Below are 20,840 nucleotides of genomic sequence, written 5' to 3'. Positions count from 1 at the left end.
AAATGATTTGCGTTAAAATAGAAATGTTGAAATGAATAAAATATTATTGTATGTGTTTTTCAGTAAAGGGAATGAATTGTTAGTGTTTAATGTTACATTTTTCTTGACGATTCATTCATTTGTAACTGCGATTTATGTTAATGTTCTGTTTACTTAATGTCTTGGAAAAAATATCAAAGTATTTAACTTGAGTCTCATTTACTAAAAATAGATTCAAGTTGAGATCTTTAGTCAAAATGACAGAAAGTTCAACATTTGAAAATCATGTTTGAATAGAAAACGTAAATTTGGCAACTTGAACATAAATGATGCTGAGTAAAATAACTTTAATACGTGCAAACGTTGTACATTTCTTATGTTAATCCTGTATTCGTTTCAGATTTTTCTTGAATGATTAAATTAACCATTTTGTAAAATAGCAGTGATCATGTAGTCTGAGCATTTTCGTTCTTTTATTCCTGTCTTTTAACTTCCGATGATCACGTGTCCATTATGGTGCAGTAATGCAGAAATGTCTCATGCTTCAAGGGACGTCCTTTCAACCAAAAGAATCTACTATAAAACAGCCTATTGACATCTGTTAATACAATACAGATATGATTATGAAACAGGGACTGAAAACCTCAGTAGCATGTACTCTTGTTTTTCTGCACTACCTGCCTGGGGCATTATGAGTTAGCGTGTGATTATTTTTGGCTCTGTTTGTGGTGCAGCGATGTGAATAATCTATCGCTCCCGTTGGGCCTTATAATGGCTACGCGAGTCTGACCCACGCTTGGTGTGTTCCTCGTGCCGCACATCAGTGGCCGGGTCTCGCCAAAACATAGTGACGCCCTCTCAGAAGCACGCCAGCCAATGACACCCAGTGTTTGTGATGCAGAACATGAAGAGACACCTACAGCGGTTCTGTCTTTGGCCTGTGATGTCAGAGGGCTCTGAGCATGCTAATTGGTGCATTAATCTGCCGATCTAATTATGTGCTAAAACAGCAGTTTTTTATTTACCAATGCAAATTTAAGAGAAACAATGATCATAATCACAGCTAATTGGACTGAATAAGATATACAGTAAATACTTTTGTGGGATTATCAATATGTTAAAGTGTCGACATTGAAAAGATTTGTGACCAAGCCTGTGAAAACCCAAGTTATTTTTTTGTGATTTACAGTTTTCTACATAATGTATAGAACATTCTGTGACTATATAACCCGAATATGTTTAATATTGACTGATATAAATCATTTATGTTCATACTCACGAATTTAGATTTTGAGCCAGGTTTTCATTGACTTTTCATTTTTCTTTACTTCTTTCCATACAAACTCTCATTACCTTACCCCTTACGTACCCTCAGGTTGTTTCAAACCTATATACATTGTTCTGTTAAGCACAAAGAAAGATATTAATAGGAATGTTAGCAATTTTCTATTCTGTGCCATCGTCCACTACCATAGTAGGACAAAATATTGTATATTTCTTTGTTCTGTCTAACGCAAAGTGAGATATTTTGAAGAATTTTGGAAAACAAAGAATTCTGGGGCACCTTTGACTACAATTACATTTTCCTACTATGGCAGTCAATTGAAAATCGCTAACATTCTTCCAAATATCTTTCTCTGTGTTCATCACAACAAAGCTATTTATAACGGTATGAAATGACATGAGGGCAAGCAAATGATGACAGAATTTTTGGGTGGACCGTCACTTTAAGTTGGAGGTCACGGGAGGTTGATCTAGTTTGTCTTTATTGTTTTTGCGTTTTGCATCAATCTTCCATGACTGGCACTGGCACTGGCTCTGACACCCCGTGGGCAAAAACGGTGGACCACCATCCGACAGAGATAAACAGGCCATACGAACCACTGGGATTTCTATTCGGAGTAGATATTAGAACATTTAAAGAGAAAAAATGTTTTCTTATCATCAGGCACAGGCATATTTAAGCCACCGATAGACAATGTTCCCTAGAGTGTTCCCGAACGTTCCAAAGGTGTACTGTTTGTCCCCTATAGCTTTCTCGCCCGGGATTGTTAAAATGACATCATACCTTGTGTCGTCTTCTTTCGATTTATTTATTCTCTTGCCCTGAAGTGTTTTATTTTCATACCCTGTAAAGTGAATTAATAATTGTCATGAGCCGTGTCGTCCATGGAGGAAGAGGATCTGTAGATGAGCTCAGCGCTGGGCAGTTCCTCCGGCTCTGCAGGACTTCTCATCAGGTCCGGGCTGGATGTGACAGGCTGTTTCCATGGCAGAAAAGATTTCAGCTGGCTTACTGTCAAGTGGAGAGCACAGCACGCAGTAGCGAGAGCGTTGGACGGCCCAGCAGTGCGGATGCGGAGCAGTCCTGCATTTACCGTGTTTGTTTGAGTAATAGGAGCCGAGTCACTTCCCGGCCTGCTGTCAGGTTAAAGGAGAAGTTTACCCAGCGATAAAAATTCTGGCATTATTTATTCATCTCCATGTTGTTTCAAACATGTACGGGTAGAAACAAATATCACTGAATTGTCTTTTTTTACGACTGTTCCTGTATTTACAGTTCAATAGTTTGCTTTGGTTTATAGGCCTATGTAAAATAATTCGCTTATCCAGATCATTGTATGACATCTGCTAACGTTAATTTGAAAGCAAATAGACTTTTCATTTACTGCAAACCAACTCGTGTGACTAGCTTCATCGGTGAAGCAGGAACATCTCCAACAAACTGAAATCCAAAAAAACTGGAAAAGTCCATTAGTCTACGATTAAATTCCACCAAACATAAGGCTGCTTAAATCCAGCGATCTGTTATGCGACTGTGTTGTCCTCGACTCTGGAGGAAATCTGAGAAATATGTGCGAGCCTGGACAGAAGCGTCCCTACCCGGTCCAGCATCCCTCGGATGCTGCCACCATCTGTCAGGACTGTTTCTGATTGGCTGGTGGGTCAGAGGTGGAGACTCGAGGAACGGGATCAGGGACAGCGGGGCAGAATATCAGATCTGATCTTTGGCTTCAGAAGTAGAAGAAAGGAAGGGTGCGAGACGGCCATGTCATAACTTTTATAAAGAAGTGGGATGAAGTAAAGTGTCATAGGGCACAGTATTCCCTTTTATTGCTCTCGCCTTGCCTGACAGGACAAGTGCCGAACACATGACAGCTTTACAGCTTGATTTAAACCCTGACGAATCCTCAGGGCTATAAGGTGCCATCAATATCAAAGTCTGCGCATGAGTTATATGTTTGGAGTCGAGTTGAAAGACAACCTGGAATCTTTAAGGTCTTATTTTGAGCCATTTTCTTGTAGGTCAATTGTATTGTTTTATATATGTGGACAAAAGCAGTATTTGGACACATGAACACTTCCACTTACAGTATATTTCCTGTTTTTATGCATTTAGCAGACGCTTTTATCCAAAGCAACTTACATTGCATTATACTATACATTTGTGAAATTCTCCGATGGCAGATTCTATGGCACTCTTAAAAAGCACCTTTATTTTTAGACCGTATGGAGAAATGTGTTTTCCATCAGTTGGATGGACAGAAATTGTGATCACCGTCTGATTTCTGTAGTGTTTTCTGCACAGCTGATGTTGGAGCCTGCTGTGCCTTCGTTCTGTGTCATCAGTCCCCTAGCAATGCCCTGCAACAACCAAAAACATTTTAGCAACTGTAAAACATGCCCGGGCAACCATCATGAACATAGAAGCATCATGGTAGTGGTTCTGCATGGCATGCACCCTATATGTTCATCAAATCGTCAAACTTGGAAACCTAGCCATTAACAACTCTACCTGCAATTGGATTATGGACTTCCTGACGAACAGGCCTCAGCTTGTTAGGTTAGGCCACATCTGCTCCACCACCACCACCCTCAACACTGGTGTACCACAGGGCTGCGTACTGAGCCCCTTTCTCTACTCCCTTTTCACACTCGACTGCAGACCTGTGAACAGATCTAATCCTTCATCAAGTTTGCAGACGATACAACAGTGATTGGTTTCATCAGCAACAATGATGAGACTGCATACAGGGAGGAGGTTCGGCACCTGGCCACATGGTGCTCAGACAACAACCTGCTCTTTAACACCTCCAAGACAAAGGAGATCATCGTGAACTTCAGGAAGGCGAAAGGAGGCACACACGACCCCATCCACATTAATGGGATGGCTGTCGAACGTGTTTTCAGTTTTAAGTTCCTGGCGACTCATATTTCGGAGGACCTGTCCTGGACCACCAACACCTCATGCCTGGTCAAGAAGGCTCACCAGCGTCTCTTCTTTCTGAGGACACTGAAGAAGAACCAACTGTATTCAACTCTCCTGGTGAACTTCTATCGCTGCACGATAGAGAGCATCCTGACCGACTGTGTCACAGTCTGGTACGGGATCTGTTCTGTTGCTGAGCGCAAGGCATTGCAGCGTGTGGTGAAAACAGCCCAGCGCATCACAGGGACTACACTTTCTTCCATTGAGGACATCCAAAAGAAAGCTGTCTGCGTCGAGCTCGCAGCATTCTCAAGGACTCCTCTCACCCCGCTCATAGACTGTTTACTCTCCTGCCTTCCGGTAGGCGCTTCCGGTGCCTTCGGACAAGAACCAGCAGACTAAGAAACAGCTTTTTTTACCAGAGCTGTTTCATTATTGAAGTCTGCCCCCCACTGATTCCACTACCTCTCTTACCTTTAACTCCAATTCTGCTACAACATTGTTTACATTGCACTACAGGGCTGCATGCATGACTGAACTGCACACACCAGTACTTCATGTTATCTGCTCTACTGGACTGTTTACACACGCACAGCATCATTTGCACTCTATACTGCTCACTTGCACATCTGAAATATGCTCATTTGCACTAATGGACCACTTAACTGCACTAACTTATCTACTGCACTGTAACTCCATTAACTGCATCTACTCATCCACTGCACTGTAACTCTATTAACTGCATCTACTCATCCACTGCACTGTAACTCTATTAACTGCATCTACTCATCCAATGCACTGTAACTCTATTAACTGCATCTACTCATCCACTGCACTGTAACTCTATTAACTGCATCTACTCATCCACTGCACTGTAACTCGATTAACTGCATCTACTCATCCACTGCACTGTAACTCTATTAACTGCATCTACTCATCCACTGCACTGTAACTCTATTAACTGCATCTACTCATCCACTGCACTGTAACTCGATTAACTGCATCTACTCATCCACTGCACTGTAACTCTATTAACTGCATCTACTCATCTATTGCACTGTATCCTCAATAACTGCATTAACTCATCTTCTGGACTGCAACCTATTATGAACTCTTATACTGCACCGTAACTTTAATAACCGCATTAACTCATCCACTACACTGTTACTTCAACAACTGCATTAACTCACCTATTGCATTGCAACTTTAACAGCTAATGTCAATAATCTATGCACACTTAAATCACTTGCACTATTGTTTAGTCTAAATTATTATCTGCTCATATCCACCTGTACATTAATGTTCATAGTGTTAATGTTCATAGTATATAGTCATCTGTATATATTGTTCATAGTACATACCTACTGTCATATTTTCATAGAACATACCTACTGCAAAATATTTTCATAACTGTATAATATTTTCTCAATATTGTATTCTGTATTTATTCTAACTGTATATCCTGCACTTGTTAATTGCACTTCTGGTTAGACCTAAACTACATTTCGTTACACTGTACTTGTATATGTGTAATGGCAATAAAGTTGAATCTAATCTAATCTAATCTAAAAATAATGTAGAATTGTAGTTTTCCGTTGTCTTTGAATTGAAGCAAGTCGTGTATTTTTGTTATTAAAACAAACTCTCCTCTTCTTCCCTCTTCTCAAACTCTCTCCTCTCGTCTCCATGAACTCTCCTCAAACTTTCTCCTTTCATCTTCTCAAACCTTCTCCTGTCATCTCTACGAACTCTTTTCTCACCTCCACACACTCTCTTGCCTCATTTTCTTAAAATCTCTCCTTTCATGTCAACAAACTCTCCTTTCATTTCCTTAAACTCTTCTCATCTCAACTCATCACCTCAAACACGTCTCATATCCGCTAACTCTCTTCATTAATCTCCTTAAATCCGCTCCTTTCATTTCCTCTCATCTCCTCCAATTTGTTCCTCTCATTTCCTTAAACTCTTCTCATCTCTCCACACCACCTCAAACTCTTCTCCTCTCCTCCAACTTTATCATCTCATCTCCGCAAACCCACCTTCTCGAACTTTCTCTTCTTATCTCCTCAAACTGTCATCTCATTTCCTCAAACGTGTTCCTCTCCTCAATTCTTGTCCTTGCATCTCCTTAAACGTTCTGCTCTATTCGCATTCACTCCAAATCTTTCCTGTGTTTGCATCTCCTCCAACTCGTTCCTCTGTTCTGACCTCACTACTCTCACCTCAAACTCTCTCCTCCCATTTCCTCAAACTCTCCGTTCTGTTTTCATCCTTTCAAACCCTCTCATCTCCTTAAATTCTCTCCTCTCCCAGATGCGAGGTGTGCTGGCCCCCCGTCCTACCGACACCAGCCCTCCTTCGCTGCTGCTCCCTCCTACGAGCAACCCGACTGGAACCCTCGTCTGTGTGTGATGTCTGGACATCAGCTCTACATGTTGGACCAGGAGGAGGTACTGGCAACCCATCAAACAAAGATAAACCAATATAACCAAAATCCACTCAAACGTAAAGCGCTCACACGCTTTAAATGTGAAGCTTAAGTATCAACAAGGCCTAGGGCGTTTAATGGCCCACTATACTGTGCAACATAATATGTGTTGCCAGATTTCACAAAAATTCGACACTACAAATGCGAAATTTAGTTTTAAACTAGAGATGTTGGTTTCTTAGACATCCCCACCGCATCATTGGGTTAAATTATGGTTAAATCTATAAATCGGCTCTGTAGTTGTGTCGTGTGAAGTTGCCACTTTATGTCGTTTATCAGGCATAACAAGATCCGTGTGTTCTTAATTGTTGGAAGTCTGTCAATGTGGTTCCAATAGTTTCGGACACATGAACCGAGCAGGAAAGCAGATAGTGATCCAGACATCATTGAGAAGGTCATTAATCAAACACAAAGTCTAATTGCAGCCGTTCGGTCATGTGTTCCGATAAGGCCGCACATTCAATAGATCTGAATCAGTCGTCTGTCACTTCTGTAGACGGCCACTATGAAATATTCATGCCTGTCACTCATCTCCTGCGGGGGACAGTTGCCGCCCGGTTGATGTGTGTCACGGTCTTCATTCAGGTCCTGTAGTGAACGACAGCCACCTCCTCCACACATATACAGTACTCGCACCGTGTGGATCTACAAAAGGCGGCCTTTTCTCTGAAGATTTTGGGAGATGTGTTAGACTCAATGCAGTAAATTGTCTGGTAATAAATGCATGCTGCCCTCGGCGAACAGCAGAATGGAGAACATAACCCATTATAAATGAACGATTTTACAGATAGACACAATAAACGTGTTTTTGTCCGGGCTTTTCTTAAGCTTTTAATATTAATACTGCAAATGCTTCAGATAACAATCGATTATTCATCATTGTTTTTATCTTTCTGCAATTCATTTTAATCGACTGGTAATTTTGGACTTTCAAAACAACCAGAAGGTGTCCAAATATAATTGTATTTATTTATTTAATGCAAATCAAACCAACTTATTTTGTGACATCGTGGTTTGAAAAATTATACTTGTGCAATGTTGTTGGATAGTAACATTTAAGTAAATTTCAGTAACGTAATTTATTTTTTACGTACGTTTGATACTTTCTACTTGCAATGCAGATAAGACTTTATAAATGATTCATTTACTCTCATGACTATGACACGTGTACATAGTACGAGTTTGAAATCTTTATATTTCTCAATGTTTAGTTAAGAGATATAGATATTGTATTGTAATACACGTGTTTAAAAAAAGTATAGCGTTTTTGTTACAGTGGCTGCTGTCAATCTTTCTAGAAAATCAACCTTATTGCATTTTAACGTCTTTAAATGACAATAAACTTGTACAGCAAGTAACTTTCTAAGTACTGTCCTCAACACTAAAATAAAATGACACTTTGTTTAATATTTTGCTATTCATTACAGCATCATTCTTATTTTAATTGTGGCTAAAGTGTCCAAAAGTACAGCTAGTGTGAGTTTTTCCAAGATGCAAAGAAAACTAAATTGAAATGTAAAGTTTTATTGCTTTTACATGAATGATACATATACTGTTGTTGCAATGTTCTGAAACAGCCTTTAGAGGGAGGGAGAGAGTCGTGATTTGATCATCTCACATGCCCTTAGATACTAATTGATGTGCGATGACATCGGCCCGCGTCTGACTTCGCACACGCTCTGTGCACCAGCGCTTGGATGAATGGTCCTCGTGTGCATCTGTGCCACCGTGATCCCTGTTACATAAATACGCCCAGAGCAAGGTTTCTCTAGCCGTGAGTGTGCAACAGCCACTTCTGAATCTGACCCAGGAATCACGCTATTCTAGTCTCATAGCCTTCAGTACGTGTTTTTTTAATAGATGTCACAATAAATAAATGGTTCGGTCTGAAGACAGCCATCAGAGAAGGCTGCGCTTGCAGCTGACAGTGTGACAGTGCATAACAAATGTTTGCCATTAGCGTTTTCTTACACTGACGAGAAAGAAATACATTATGTAATGGCTTTATAGGATAGATTATGACCAACATTATGAAATGCTTGACGCATGCAGCTTTCGTTGCTGTGTTGATGTATTAACAGGAAGTTGGGTAGGGATGTATTTAAGATATGTTTTTTATTTGTCACGCCCCAGAGCTTTCTCGTAGTTTAGGAGATTGGATGGAGTTCTCAGTTCTGTTTCATTTTAGTATTATGCCCAAGATGTTTTTCCCTCAAAGTAAATGGATGCACATGAAGCATCACTAAAATGCATGAATATGGAGGTATAAAATGAATGTAGATTGTAGAGGTAAAAGGATCTGGATTTGGGTATACATTTTATTAGAAATGCTTGGGTTAATATTGAGATATTCTATAATATTGACCTTTGGTTGTAGACTTGATAAGTTTATGCTCAGTTTGTGATCTCTTCTAAAGCTCTAATGGAGACGTTTGTGAGATGTTGTGAGCCTCTTTTCCAAATATCTGAGACACAGGAAACCTGAGCATTTTGCAATTTTCTCTCCATTTAATCTGATCGATGTCTGGGAGAAATCATTGGGATATTAAAGAGATCATATGTGATTTTTCTCATAACATCACCATTTCTACATGCTATTGTTGGTCTGTATGAACTAGGGGAATATTCTCATTCCACGCCGGGTTTTATTAAAAATTCATTTATGTAACTGTTGAAGTCTGACCTGAAGGCACAAACAAAGGTCAAGGAATGTGTTTCGTTCTGTTGTTTACCAATATAAAGTCAGACTTCTGATGACAGCACAAAGTTTATATACTAGGCAGGATTTTGGCCTTTTATTATATACTTACCCTAATGTCATTCCACACCATATGACTTACTTTCTCCTGCAGAACCGCAAGAAGATATTTTAAAGAATGTTGGTCACCAAATAACAGGCCCCCATTGACTTCCATTGTATGGACACAAAACCACTGTGACATTTCTCCAAATATCTTGTGTTGTATTCCACGGAAGAAACTACATATGTGAATGACATGAGGTTGAATAACTGATGACGGAATCTTTATTTTGAGTTGAACTGTCACTTTAAGTGTCATGTTGAGGTTTACAGGCACCTGTCATTCGTTTTATTGTTGTTCAGAATGCCATCTTCGAGAAAGTTCATCCATCTGTATCTTTTCACTGCCAGATTTGACTGATTTCAACTGTATTTTCCATTTGTAATTCAGTGATCGCACAAGTAAAACAGGAGATAATATATCTCCGCTTCAGCATTCGTACGATCAGGATATAATCCTCAGCGCAGAGGCTCCCGCGTGCACATCACCTTGTGTCATTTATTACGAGAGCAGCCGTAACGTGACAGTGATGTGATGTTGATACAAGCAGACACATCTCATCACTCTTCTCTTTAGCAGCGGTATTCTCCTGTGATGCCGGGGCGGCAAGGCTTCGCCAGGCGGATCCAGGATAGAGCAGAATGCCAGGAGAACGGGGGTCGGTCGGTCTGTCAGCAGGGGGCTGTCAGACAGGGCTGTGATCTATTAGCTTCCTATTAGGACAGAACTTGGTTCACACCTGCTGCTCTCCTCCTTTCCTCCATAACCTGCCCTATCATACAGCTGGACCGGTTGAGACTGCACTGACATATGGAGTAGCCCCCTACAGTGCCACTGGGATGGTTTTGCCAAGTTCAAGCCCACCCCTTCCCTAAACCAGATTTGGGGGCGTACATGCAGGGTGTGTCTATGTATTGGTTTAGCGGGTGTATCGTTTTCAAGAGAAGACCGTTTAGAGTTCCCAGACTTATTTATCCACGACCCATATATTCTAGGAATGAACGCAGTAGGAAAAAACACACATTGATACGCTTACTGGAGAGTAGCTTTTATTTCATAATGTATACAATAAGTTTGACTGCAATTCCAAAATACATTTTGGTTTGATGTCATTAATGAAGTCACACAGAGTTTATAGTATATAGAGTTTATTTAACTTTTACTGTAGTTATATTTTTGTAGAATTCTTAACTTTTGAATAATTAATTATTACAATTTTATATTTTCTTATTTATATTTAATACATTTTTGGTACAGTTATCGTTTTTGTTAAGCCAACATTTTAAGTTTTTCAAATATTATTAAGTCCAATATTTTATTTGATTTAGTTTTACTATAATCTTTTTACTAGAAATATTTTCATCCTAATATTAATCTAATATAATATGAATATATACATTTGAAATATATATCCTATTTATTTTTACCTACGTCACTTTATTTCTAAGAGCATTTCAAATTTTCGTGTCATTATTCAAATATTATTTAGGCCTTTATTTTATTTTTATGTATTTCAAATAGGCCCATATTTAATTAGATTTAGTTTCACAAAATGTATTTTACTGAAAATATACAAATGTATATTTTATATAGGCCTAAATAAATTTAGTAAGATGTATTATTTATTCTTTTAACAGACATTCAAGCTATACATTTTGATAAATATTGATCAGTAGCGCAACACCTCAGTTCACATACATTTTTACAGCTTTTTGTTTCACAGTCCTTTATGCATCAATGGCTCATCTGGATCAGGGAATGGGAGTCTTTTCTCCTCCGGCCAGGTCCATCTTCACCTGGTCTCAGTCTCAGTCTTTTCACGTTTACTCTTCTGTGATCTGTGCCAGATAACATTGAACCAAGTAATTGCTGCCCATGCAACACAGTCGCTCAGGTGCAGAACCCAGCTGAACTCATTCTGCCGACTGTCAGTCACCTGTGCCCCGTACTTCCTCATCCACACTGGAGCTCTCATGTAGGACTAATGGCTTCAGTTTCATGAAGCTGTCGCAATAGCAACAGTCTATGTTTTTCACCTGCTTGAATGCGTTTAGAGCAGATTACATTGAAATGAGCAGATGTGATAGGCTACAACAGGCTGTTTGTGTAAATTGATGTAAAGAAAAATCACAAATGAAATGACTAATTCTCTCTGGTGGGTGAAGTAGTGAAGTTCAAATGAAAGTGAATGGGGAATTTGCTTTTCTGTCTTTAACTTTTGCAGGTTACTTTACGTACGGTACTTATCTATACATGAAAATTGTAATAGGATTAAAGTCAAATGACATCAGGCTAAAATGTCCTCCTAAATTATACTTATAAATCATTGTGATACATTTATCGTTTTGATTTTGTGTGTTTTATGCCTGTGCTCGAAAACTGATCGTTGCTTTCTTATATTAAAAAAAAAAGTTAAAGTTTGTTGCTTTAAAGATAAAGTGTGTGATTTCTGCGGCTGCCCCAGTACCGTAGTGGCATAAAATGAAATTGCAAAAATTATGTTTTCAACGTTTCCCATCTGGTAATTTCCCATACGAACATCCAGCCCCCAAACTATATGGATTCATAATTTCAGACAAAAATAATACAGATCCAAATGATCTCTGCAATGGCTTTACTTCTTCTGTATTTGATATCTCGTTTCTATTTTTGTGTGATGTTTTAGTGGAAACCCTTGACACACGGGGCTTGAATGTGACAGCAAATTTGAGTTACACAACCACCTCTCCTTGTTGGCAAGCACCAATGCGTGATACAATCTTACAGTAACAGAAAATTCTTTGATTTTACTGTAAGCCTAATCCTTTTATTGAACTCATGTCAGAACTCATTTCCAAGCCGCTGCATCACACGATATGCGAACATACAACTTGTTAACATTGCACTGCACTGACTCTATGGTTAAAAATAAGTCTGCTCTGCCTGTCAAGGCCACGTGGTGGATAATCGTTCCCATAAAAGGCCAAGTTGATGAACGAGCACAGATCTTGCACACTTTCCGAAAGGATTTATTGCATGTTATGTATTTTTTATGAAGAGATCCTTCCTGTAATTTCATTGTGGCCCGCGATAGATCCATTTCAGGAGTCGTGCATCTAAGCATTTAAAGATAATATTTTGCTTCGCTCTGCCCTAACAGAATACGCCCCCATGGGTGTATCTTAATGTAGACATCCTTCATCTTTAAATCTATCAAGACAAACAGCGCCAATGCACCATCAGGCAGGGCTCACATCATTATCTCGCAGTCAGCTGTGCGTGCCGATGTCATTCCCTTTAGACGTCCTCCTTTAATAAATCTGCATTCTCATCTGCGTTTAAAATGCTGAACCGTGCACTAAAAAAGGAGAGAGCGTCCTGTGATGCAGCCGGGGTCACGTGGCCGCCGTAGTGGCACAGCCACCCCTAAATTCAGGTGACGGGAAGCGGTTTAGCTGTTCCCCGCAGGGCTCCTGTTCTGATCCTCTCTCGGCCTGCTCATTTATCACCGCAGTCTGAAGATAATCGCCCTTCACAGCCGTGCTCTCAAAGCCCCGATCTTATCTCCCCATTGATAGTGCTGGGAAAACAGGAGAGACGCCCACGCCGCTAAACGGCCCTTGTGCCGAGCTGTGAGCGCCAGAGGGGGCGCTGTGGATGAGAGAAGAATCTCTCGTGAGACACAGACCCATGCGGAGGTTTAAATGAATACATTACGCTCAGCAGTTTGCAATTATTTTCTTCCCCAAATGCAAGCTCTTGCTTTATTATTTCAAGGGGTTTCTCCGCAACGGGACGTGACATTTTAAAGGAATAGTTCACCCAAATATGCAAATTGCGTAATTATTTTTTACCCTCATGTGGTTCCCAAGCGTAGAGTTTTTTTCTGTAAAACATGTTTAGTCGTAAAATGAAAGTAAGGCTGACAAGTGAATGATAGTTAGTAAATGATATCAAAGTTGACCGATGATGGCCAGAGCGCACCACCGCAATGCTCCACGTGTGTGACTCACCTGTGTGTATTGACCCTGCACCATGCACTGACCTTCTATCTCTGCTCCCCGCAGGTTCACCCTTTGTTGATGCGCGAGCGGCGCTCCGAGTCGCACAGAAACAAGCTGCTGCGACGGACGGTCAGCGTGCCTGTGGAGGGGAGGCAGCATCCTGAGATGGGTAAGTGAGAGAGTTTCACACACGCCGCCCCGCGTCCACCGGGTCCGATGGTTCGCATCTCTAACAGTCTGCCTGCCCGTTGCATAGCAGTACATGTGACGTGTTGAACGCCGTGGCCCTCTGCTGATCATCAGAGACTCGCAGTTTCCGTGACAACGAATAAGGATTCACACGATTCTGAGAAGGCCTGCCCACAACTGTTGTCTCTGATGTAATCGGCATGGATGAATGTCGTGTGTGTGCTTTGAGTGACTATTGAATGGGATTGATCTCATGGGAATGACATTTTTAGCTCACGTTTGATGACGAGGCAGTCGTGGAGATTGCGTTTAAGTGAAGCATGGATTCTTCATTGGGTTCTGTGACACATTGACGTGTTTTGAAGTGGCTTTTCCCAGTGTGTTTCAAACTCAGTTTGCATTATCTGGTGGAAACAACTTTGTTCTGTTTCAAGCCACAATCAGCTCCCTGACTGTCTGATGTCTGCATAGGAAGATCCTTTTATGCCGCGGTCACACTTGACTTTTCCCTCCATTGACTTCCATTCATACGCATGCGAATGCGACAGACTGGAAATGATATTTCGCATTTCGCTGCGTAACAAAGTTACAAGTTTGGTGAACTCTGGCCTGCAAATTCGCGTCACGTGAGACCCATAGAAGATCAAAGCGTCACAGCGTGACCTCTCGGTACGGAAATGTGAAAAAAGTCAAAATACCACAGTCCGAACGACCTTCGCCTGCCCAAAGTCAAGTCTGACCGCGGCTTAAGGGGAAGGGATTCATGGCAACATGATAACTTCAAATTCGATTTCAATCGTTGAATCTTTGAAAAATATCCTTTAATATAAATATTTATTTCGTGTTACAACATACTGTATACAGTATATATGTATGTGTATGTGTGTGTGTGTGTCTCAATTCCTTTCACCATCACTTATTAGTTAATTTTTTAAGTTCTATGAAATTCAACTAGAGTTGAATATAATTTCTAGTGAAATAAAAAATGACAATTCCTAATTTTTCATAAAATATTGCAGCGTTTATCAGTCTGGGTCATTCTCTTTTTAAAATCTTCAGGTAAGCTTGTGGGCAGAGCATCCGTTAACTCCTCCCCTTCAACTGTCATTATAGTATGTTTATGTAATTGTAACACTTCACACCGGACAGAAGGACGATGCCACAACAAGACTTGGTTTAATAAAAAGCCAAGACAAAGGTATATTCCACAAAGTAACTAGAGGAGCAAACACCAGGAAATCACGGGAGAACAAAGGGTCGGCACAAGACCGCTATCAAAATACAACTAGATCTGACAATCAACTAAATACAAGCAAGGGTACATATAGTGTCCATGGGATGGGTATCAGGTGCGGGTGCAAGGAATGATGGGAAATGGAGTATGTGAGAGTCAATATACCGGGGAAAGTGAACGAGTGAATCTGGGAGAAGGTGCTGATGGAGGGGCGTTGAGGAGAGCTTGTTACAGTATTATTATTTCCTGAAGAACCTCTCCTAGCTTTGACACTTCAGAGCTTGTGAGTTTTTCTGTGAATGTAACATTCTTGTTGCAGTCTGTTTATCTTTTGTTTTGCCTTGGGCGTCGGAATTAATTGAGGATTGAGCAATAAACAAGCTCTTAAAGCTTTAGTTTCATTTCGGCAGTTAATTGCAATCTGCATTTGCAAACAAATCATCTTCATTATTTCTGTATCACGCTTTTCATTGTAGAGCATTTGTGCCATAAAATCTTTGAGCAAAAATGTGTTTAACTGCATCACAATTGTTTTGCTGAAATGTTGTGCTGTGTTTTGAGTTATATAAACATACAATGGCACAGTTCATTCGGGCATCCGTGCAAATGTAAATAGAAGTGACTGAAAATGACAGTAAAAGCGTATAGAAAAATGAACGTAACCTCCCGTTCCTTACACAAAGCATTATGTGACTTCTGCTGGCATTCTCATTTAACACGTGACATATGTTTGCAGTTCACTGGTGTTTTTTAAAGAAAAATGGGCAGCTTTATTATCTTTTATGAGGAAGTGAAGAATTGTGGGTTAAAACGGGTGAATAAATATCTTTTTTTTATTCTTTTAATACTTAATACCGTTAATGTTTCCAGCTGATTAACTGTCACAGCACATATAATAAGAAACTAAAATCTAACTTGACAATATCCACCGTCTGTCACAAAGAGAATAGTTTAGGGCTAAATCATTTTGATATGGCAAGAAAATGAGTCACATTAATGAATAAGATTCCCCTTCTTTGGGATGGCAGAGCATATTGCTCTCAGCTAACTAACAGCGTGTGACTGGGCAAAGATTTTGAGGCGAGGCAGTAGTTCGTGTATTATGCAGATGTCTTTATCAGAGCAAATTAGAGAAAGAAGCTCTTAAAGGAATAGTTTCCTCCGAAACGAATATGGTGTCCTTGTTGACTCACCGTCTTGTTGTTTTAAGCCTGTATGCTGTTATTTTTTGTAGACCACAAATATCCCTTTTTGAAAAATCTTTGAACAGATTTTGTTATTGCAATGATGGTTTATGACTGTGTCCATAAAGGATAGTGATGTGCCACTTTAATGAAAATGATAACATAATTTACATCATGTCATTACATTATTCTCTTTCAACTTTACATTATTTCTCTTAGTTGTATTTTTGTCTTTTACTAAATGTGTTTAGTACTTAAAAGTGCATTCTGTAACTTTAACCTCTATTTGTAGACATCTTTTTGTTACATGGGTTAAATTGATGTCAAACTGACATTTCCAGTGAAATTGTGCCTGACAGCTCAATTTATAAAGCATTGTTAAAATCTTACCAATTGAATTGGGTTATGGTAGGCGACTTTTTATGTACGTGCTTAAAGTGATAGTTCGCCCAAGAATCCGCAGAAAAAGACGATATTTTTAAGAAAGTTGGTAACCGAACAGCACTGGCCCCTATTCACTTCTATTGTATGGACACAAAATTAATACAAGCGAATGGGGTCCAGTTAACGCTTTCTTCAAAATATCTTATTTTGTGTTCTGCAGAAGAAAGAAATAATGCAGGAAGTTTTATTTTTGGTCGAACTATCACTCTAATAACTTAGTTTATTTCGAAGGAAAAAAGTTACAGATTGCGGCTTTGATATTAAATAGTCTTTGTTGGATTGTTTTTCAAGAGCAACATCATAGCAAGTTCACCCTGTGCTTATTTTCTTATCCGATTGCCGCCGTTTCTTTATGCTGAGCTCACGGTCATAGTTTTACAAGTGCTGATGTGAGTTTTTGGGAGGCCTGGCTTTCGTTAAAGTAATGACACATTTGCAATTTCTTGTCTACACTTACATTGGTACAAATTCTCTGGTTGATTATATCCCCCTCTTTGTCTTTCCAGAAAAGCGTTTTATTTTTCAATATTTTCTACAAATGGAAATGTCTCTTTTGCAAGGAGCCAAAGGCGAGATTATAGTTTTGTCTGTTGCTCTTTCTGTCCTTCAAACATGTGTAACAGTACATCAATTATTGATTCAGAACATGGGCAGGTTGTCCTCCAGAAAAATCATGATGTATCTTTTTCAGTGCATTGTGAGAGCGTCTTGTGGACATTGTAGATTGGCTGAAAGCAACCCACTTAGACAAAAAGGTGGATGGAAGTGATGTGTTAAACGACCATCTGCACCTTTTTTGACAGTATGTGGGATTTTGGGTTGGGTAAACCTGAAATCAGGTTACACCAGAACATTAGTGTAAAATGTGGGCAAACTTTGTGGTCACATTCGCTGTTTGTTTGAAACTAATGAGTGCCATCTGTTTTACAAACTAAGCTCTGCAAACAAACCCGAATATACAGTTTCACTTTGTAATTCCCTACTAACCGTCTCAAACAAAACTCTTGAACAGCTTTCAAAGATATATAGTGAACCTGAAAAACCCAAGCGACTTCTTGGTGAAGCTCATTATAGCAGCCTGGTATAATTTGTGAACACAACTTTCCCTGCGTGTCCTTTCAAATCGTGTTATAATATGCGTTGCACGTTCTGTGGGCAGTCCAAGGGTGTGCCGTCTGAAGCTGGAGAGACATAGCTGAATCTGGATCTAATGCCCTTTTCCACGTCCTGACCTTCATTTCCCTGGCACCACCGGAACACCGGACCTCCTCTTTGCACGCTGTCCCTTGTTCATGTTCAACCCATTGAAGGTTGTCCGTTTTTTAAATAAATGTCTTTCCGTATGCCTGCTTCTCCTTTACGCACAAATTCTACTATAAACACAGTTTTGAAAGACTTCAAAGGCACAATGTATTGATTATACAAGACTATGAGCTGAAATAATCCCAGACATCTGCGCACCCCTCCGAGGCAGAGGTCACGCAAGGCCACGCAATTCATTTCCAATTCTGTTGTTCTTACTGCTTTGCTCGGATGGTATTGCCTCATGTGTTCTGTCATGTGTATGTGCAGCAGGCGTGTTATGGTGCCAGCATGTCCGGGGATCAAAATGTTGCGTGTTAGGATCCCCATGAGGAATTATAACTGTCCTGATAGGTCATGTTTTCTAAAAATGATCATACTTTGGTAAGTGGTGTATGGTGATCTTAAATCATTGTAAGGTTTGTAGATGAGCGTTGTTATCGCACACCATGATGGGGTAATGGTACTTATTATAAGCATAGTACTGTAAATGAGTGATTTTAAAATTAATTTACAATTTTTTTGTGAAGTCTGACACTTTATGGTGATGTCACATACTTGAGAATGTGACGTTCACTTTCTTTAAAATGGTTTGGTCATCTTTTATTAATATTATTTATATTCGAAACACGTTGCCTGCCAAATCCAAGTCAAGGTGGTGGGACCAAGATGCTTTAATGTTGCCAAGGTGTCATTTTGTTGTAATGTGACAAAAATCCGTAACAGAATTGTGACAGAGAGGACCCCCGTAGACCCTCTCGACCGCATGTCAAGGGTCTGTCCAAGTATTGAATGGGTAAGAATGCACACTTTAAAAGCCCTTAAGATTTTTAAACAAGCGGCTATGACATTTCTTGTAATCCCACCACACTTACACAATATTTATTTTACCTTTTCTTAAAAAGCATTAGTGTAAGTGGCTCTGTTCCAAAACCTAGTAAGTGGCCTTGCTGCCTACACAACCCACTGTCTACCACCTACGAGGATGCTGCCTTTTCAGGTAACGTCCTACTGTAATTGAAATGGAAGTGACCGATTTGGAACGCTCCAACTAGCAATTTTGAGCATCATAGAAATAGTGGCCCAAACGGTTTAATTTGGTCAGAAACAGTGTAACGCTCATAGAAAAATGAATGAAAGAAATAGTAGCAACAGGGAAGTGAAATGCCTGACCTTAAAGGAACTTTACCCAATAATAAGAATCCTATCATCATTTATGAACCTTCATATGATCAAAACCTATATCAGATTTTTTCTGTGGAACACAAAAGAAGATATTTTGAGAAATGTCTCAGGGGGTTTGTTTCCATATAATAGAAGGCAATGAGGGTCGGTGTTGTTTGGTTAACAACATTCTTCAAAATATCTTCTTTTGTGTTCAGCTGAAGAAAGAAAGTAATACAGGTTTTGGAATGACATAAGGATGAGTTAATTTATATTTTGGGTGTCCATTGTGCCTTAAAATGCTACCTACATAGGCAAGTGACAAGATTTTGAAAATGGTCTTTTATTAAACCCAGAAACAGAGAGACACTTTGCTCTTTGATTCGTACATTATGAGTTCGACAGTTTCTACACACGGTATAATCCTGTCAGCATTTGGCTGAAACTTCAATTTAGGACAAAAGTCAAATCAAATATATTGTGAATATAATTCAAAATTATAAGGAAAATATAATTCCTTTTTGTAGTTTTGTATGTTTTAATTGGTTGGATTTCATTCTTTTAGTGCAATAACGTACATCCACTGACTGCTCTTCCACTATTGTTATTGTTCTTTTTATTGCCACCCTTGCAAGCATCTGTCTTTCAATTAGAAAACAATACGCCGAGGCTGAAACAAAGCAATATTTCCTCTCCTTCCTTGAGTCCAGAAGCCATTGTGTTGAAAGTCAATAGAGATGAACGACAACCCTTTCATATGTGTTTGATAGATGCTTTTATCCAAAGTGACAGTGCAGGTGTATATTTTATCAGTATACATTTTATCAGTATGTGGCATGTGTGTATTTTCTAGGAATAAGCTTTCCCAGATTTATTGCTCAAAGCTTTGGAGACTCTGTCATGTGTCATCCTCATGTTTCTTCAACAATTACAGAGAATTAAAACAGATGCAAATGAGAGTATTTTGGCATACAGTACTGTATATCAATGTGGAAAGCATAGCTCCGATTATTTGGTCTTGGGAAGTTTTGATTTGAAACATTGGTCAGTTGTTTTAAAACAAAAGTTCTCCCATTAATTCATCATTCATTCACCTTCATGTTCCAAACCATGTATGATTCTTTTCTTTTGCAGGACATATTGCAGAATATCTGAGTGGTGCTGTTTCAAATAACAAAATGTATGATCTTGTAAGTATAGTTGAATAGCGTAAAAATGAATAACAAACTTCCTTCCAGTAATAAGGTCTGATAAAGGCACTGATTGGCTCATTAAGTGTTATTTGAGCAACTGCTCCATTATCACACAGAACACAAATGCCGTTGAGTGGTTAAATATTGTAGTCATCCTTTTCATTTTTATATTCTTTTGGAGTAAATTTACTTGACCCACAAAATTGACTTTTGACATCATTTATATTTCTTTTTCTTGTTTTACATTTTCATTTACATGCTTCTTTCCATTTGACTTACATTGCATTGAAGCCATACGTTTTATCAGTTTGTGTCCTTACTAGTAATAACGAACTTGAAAGATATTCGTTTATCATTTCGATTCGGCTATACATGTTCTGTTTGTTGTGTTCAAACATTTGTACACTGTTAAAAATATAGGTGCTTAAAAGGTTCTTCACAGCGTTGCCATATAAGAACCTTTTTTTGGTTTCACAAAGAAACATTCAGTCAAAGGTAAAACCATCTCAATTGTTTCTTTATGGAACTATTTAGACCCTTCTAAAAACTCTTCTATGGCATCGTGAAGCACCTTTATTTGTAATTCTATAGATAGATAGTAGCCAGCAAGTCAGCGCCGCACACTAAGAAAAAAGTACATACTTTGAGTGAGAACGTTGTATTCCAAAA

The 20,840-nt window shown here is 39.3% G+C and overlaps 1 protein-coding gene across 1 annotated transcript in view; it reads left to right on the top strand.

Moving 5' to 3' along the window:
- Positions 1-2,132: 2,132 nt before the first annotated feature.
- The window catches only part of syngap1b (synaptic Ras GTPase activating protein 1b), a gene marked incomplete at both ends in the record, with an annotated part of 62,379 nt that continues 43,671 nt past the window's right edge, over positions 2,133-20,840 (top strand). Inside the window, 3 exons of the mRNA XM_079468992.1 lie at positions 2,133-2,364; positions 6,503-6,639; positions 13,525-13,630. Coding sequence (XP_079325118.1) covers positions 2,133-2,364; positions 6,503-6,639; positions 13,525-13,630 — 475 coding nt within the window. The remainder of the gene's footprint in view (positions 2,365-6,502; positions 6,640-13,524; positions 13,631-20,840) is intronic.

The sequence above is a fragment of the Barbatula barbatula genome (assembly GCF_947034865.1).
Source record: "Barbatula barbatula genome assembly, chromosome: 12".
NCBI classification, from domain to species: domain Eukaryota; kingdom Metazoa; phylum Chordata; class Actinopteri; order Cypriniformes; family Nemacheilidae; genus Barbatula; species Barbatula barbatula.
This window is presented reverse-complemented; position numbering and strand designations above follow the sequence as displayed.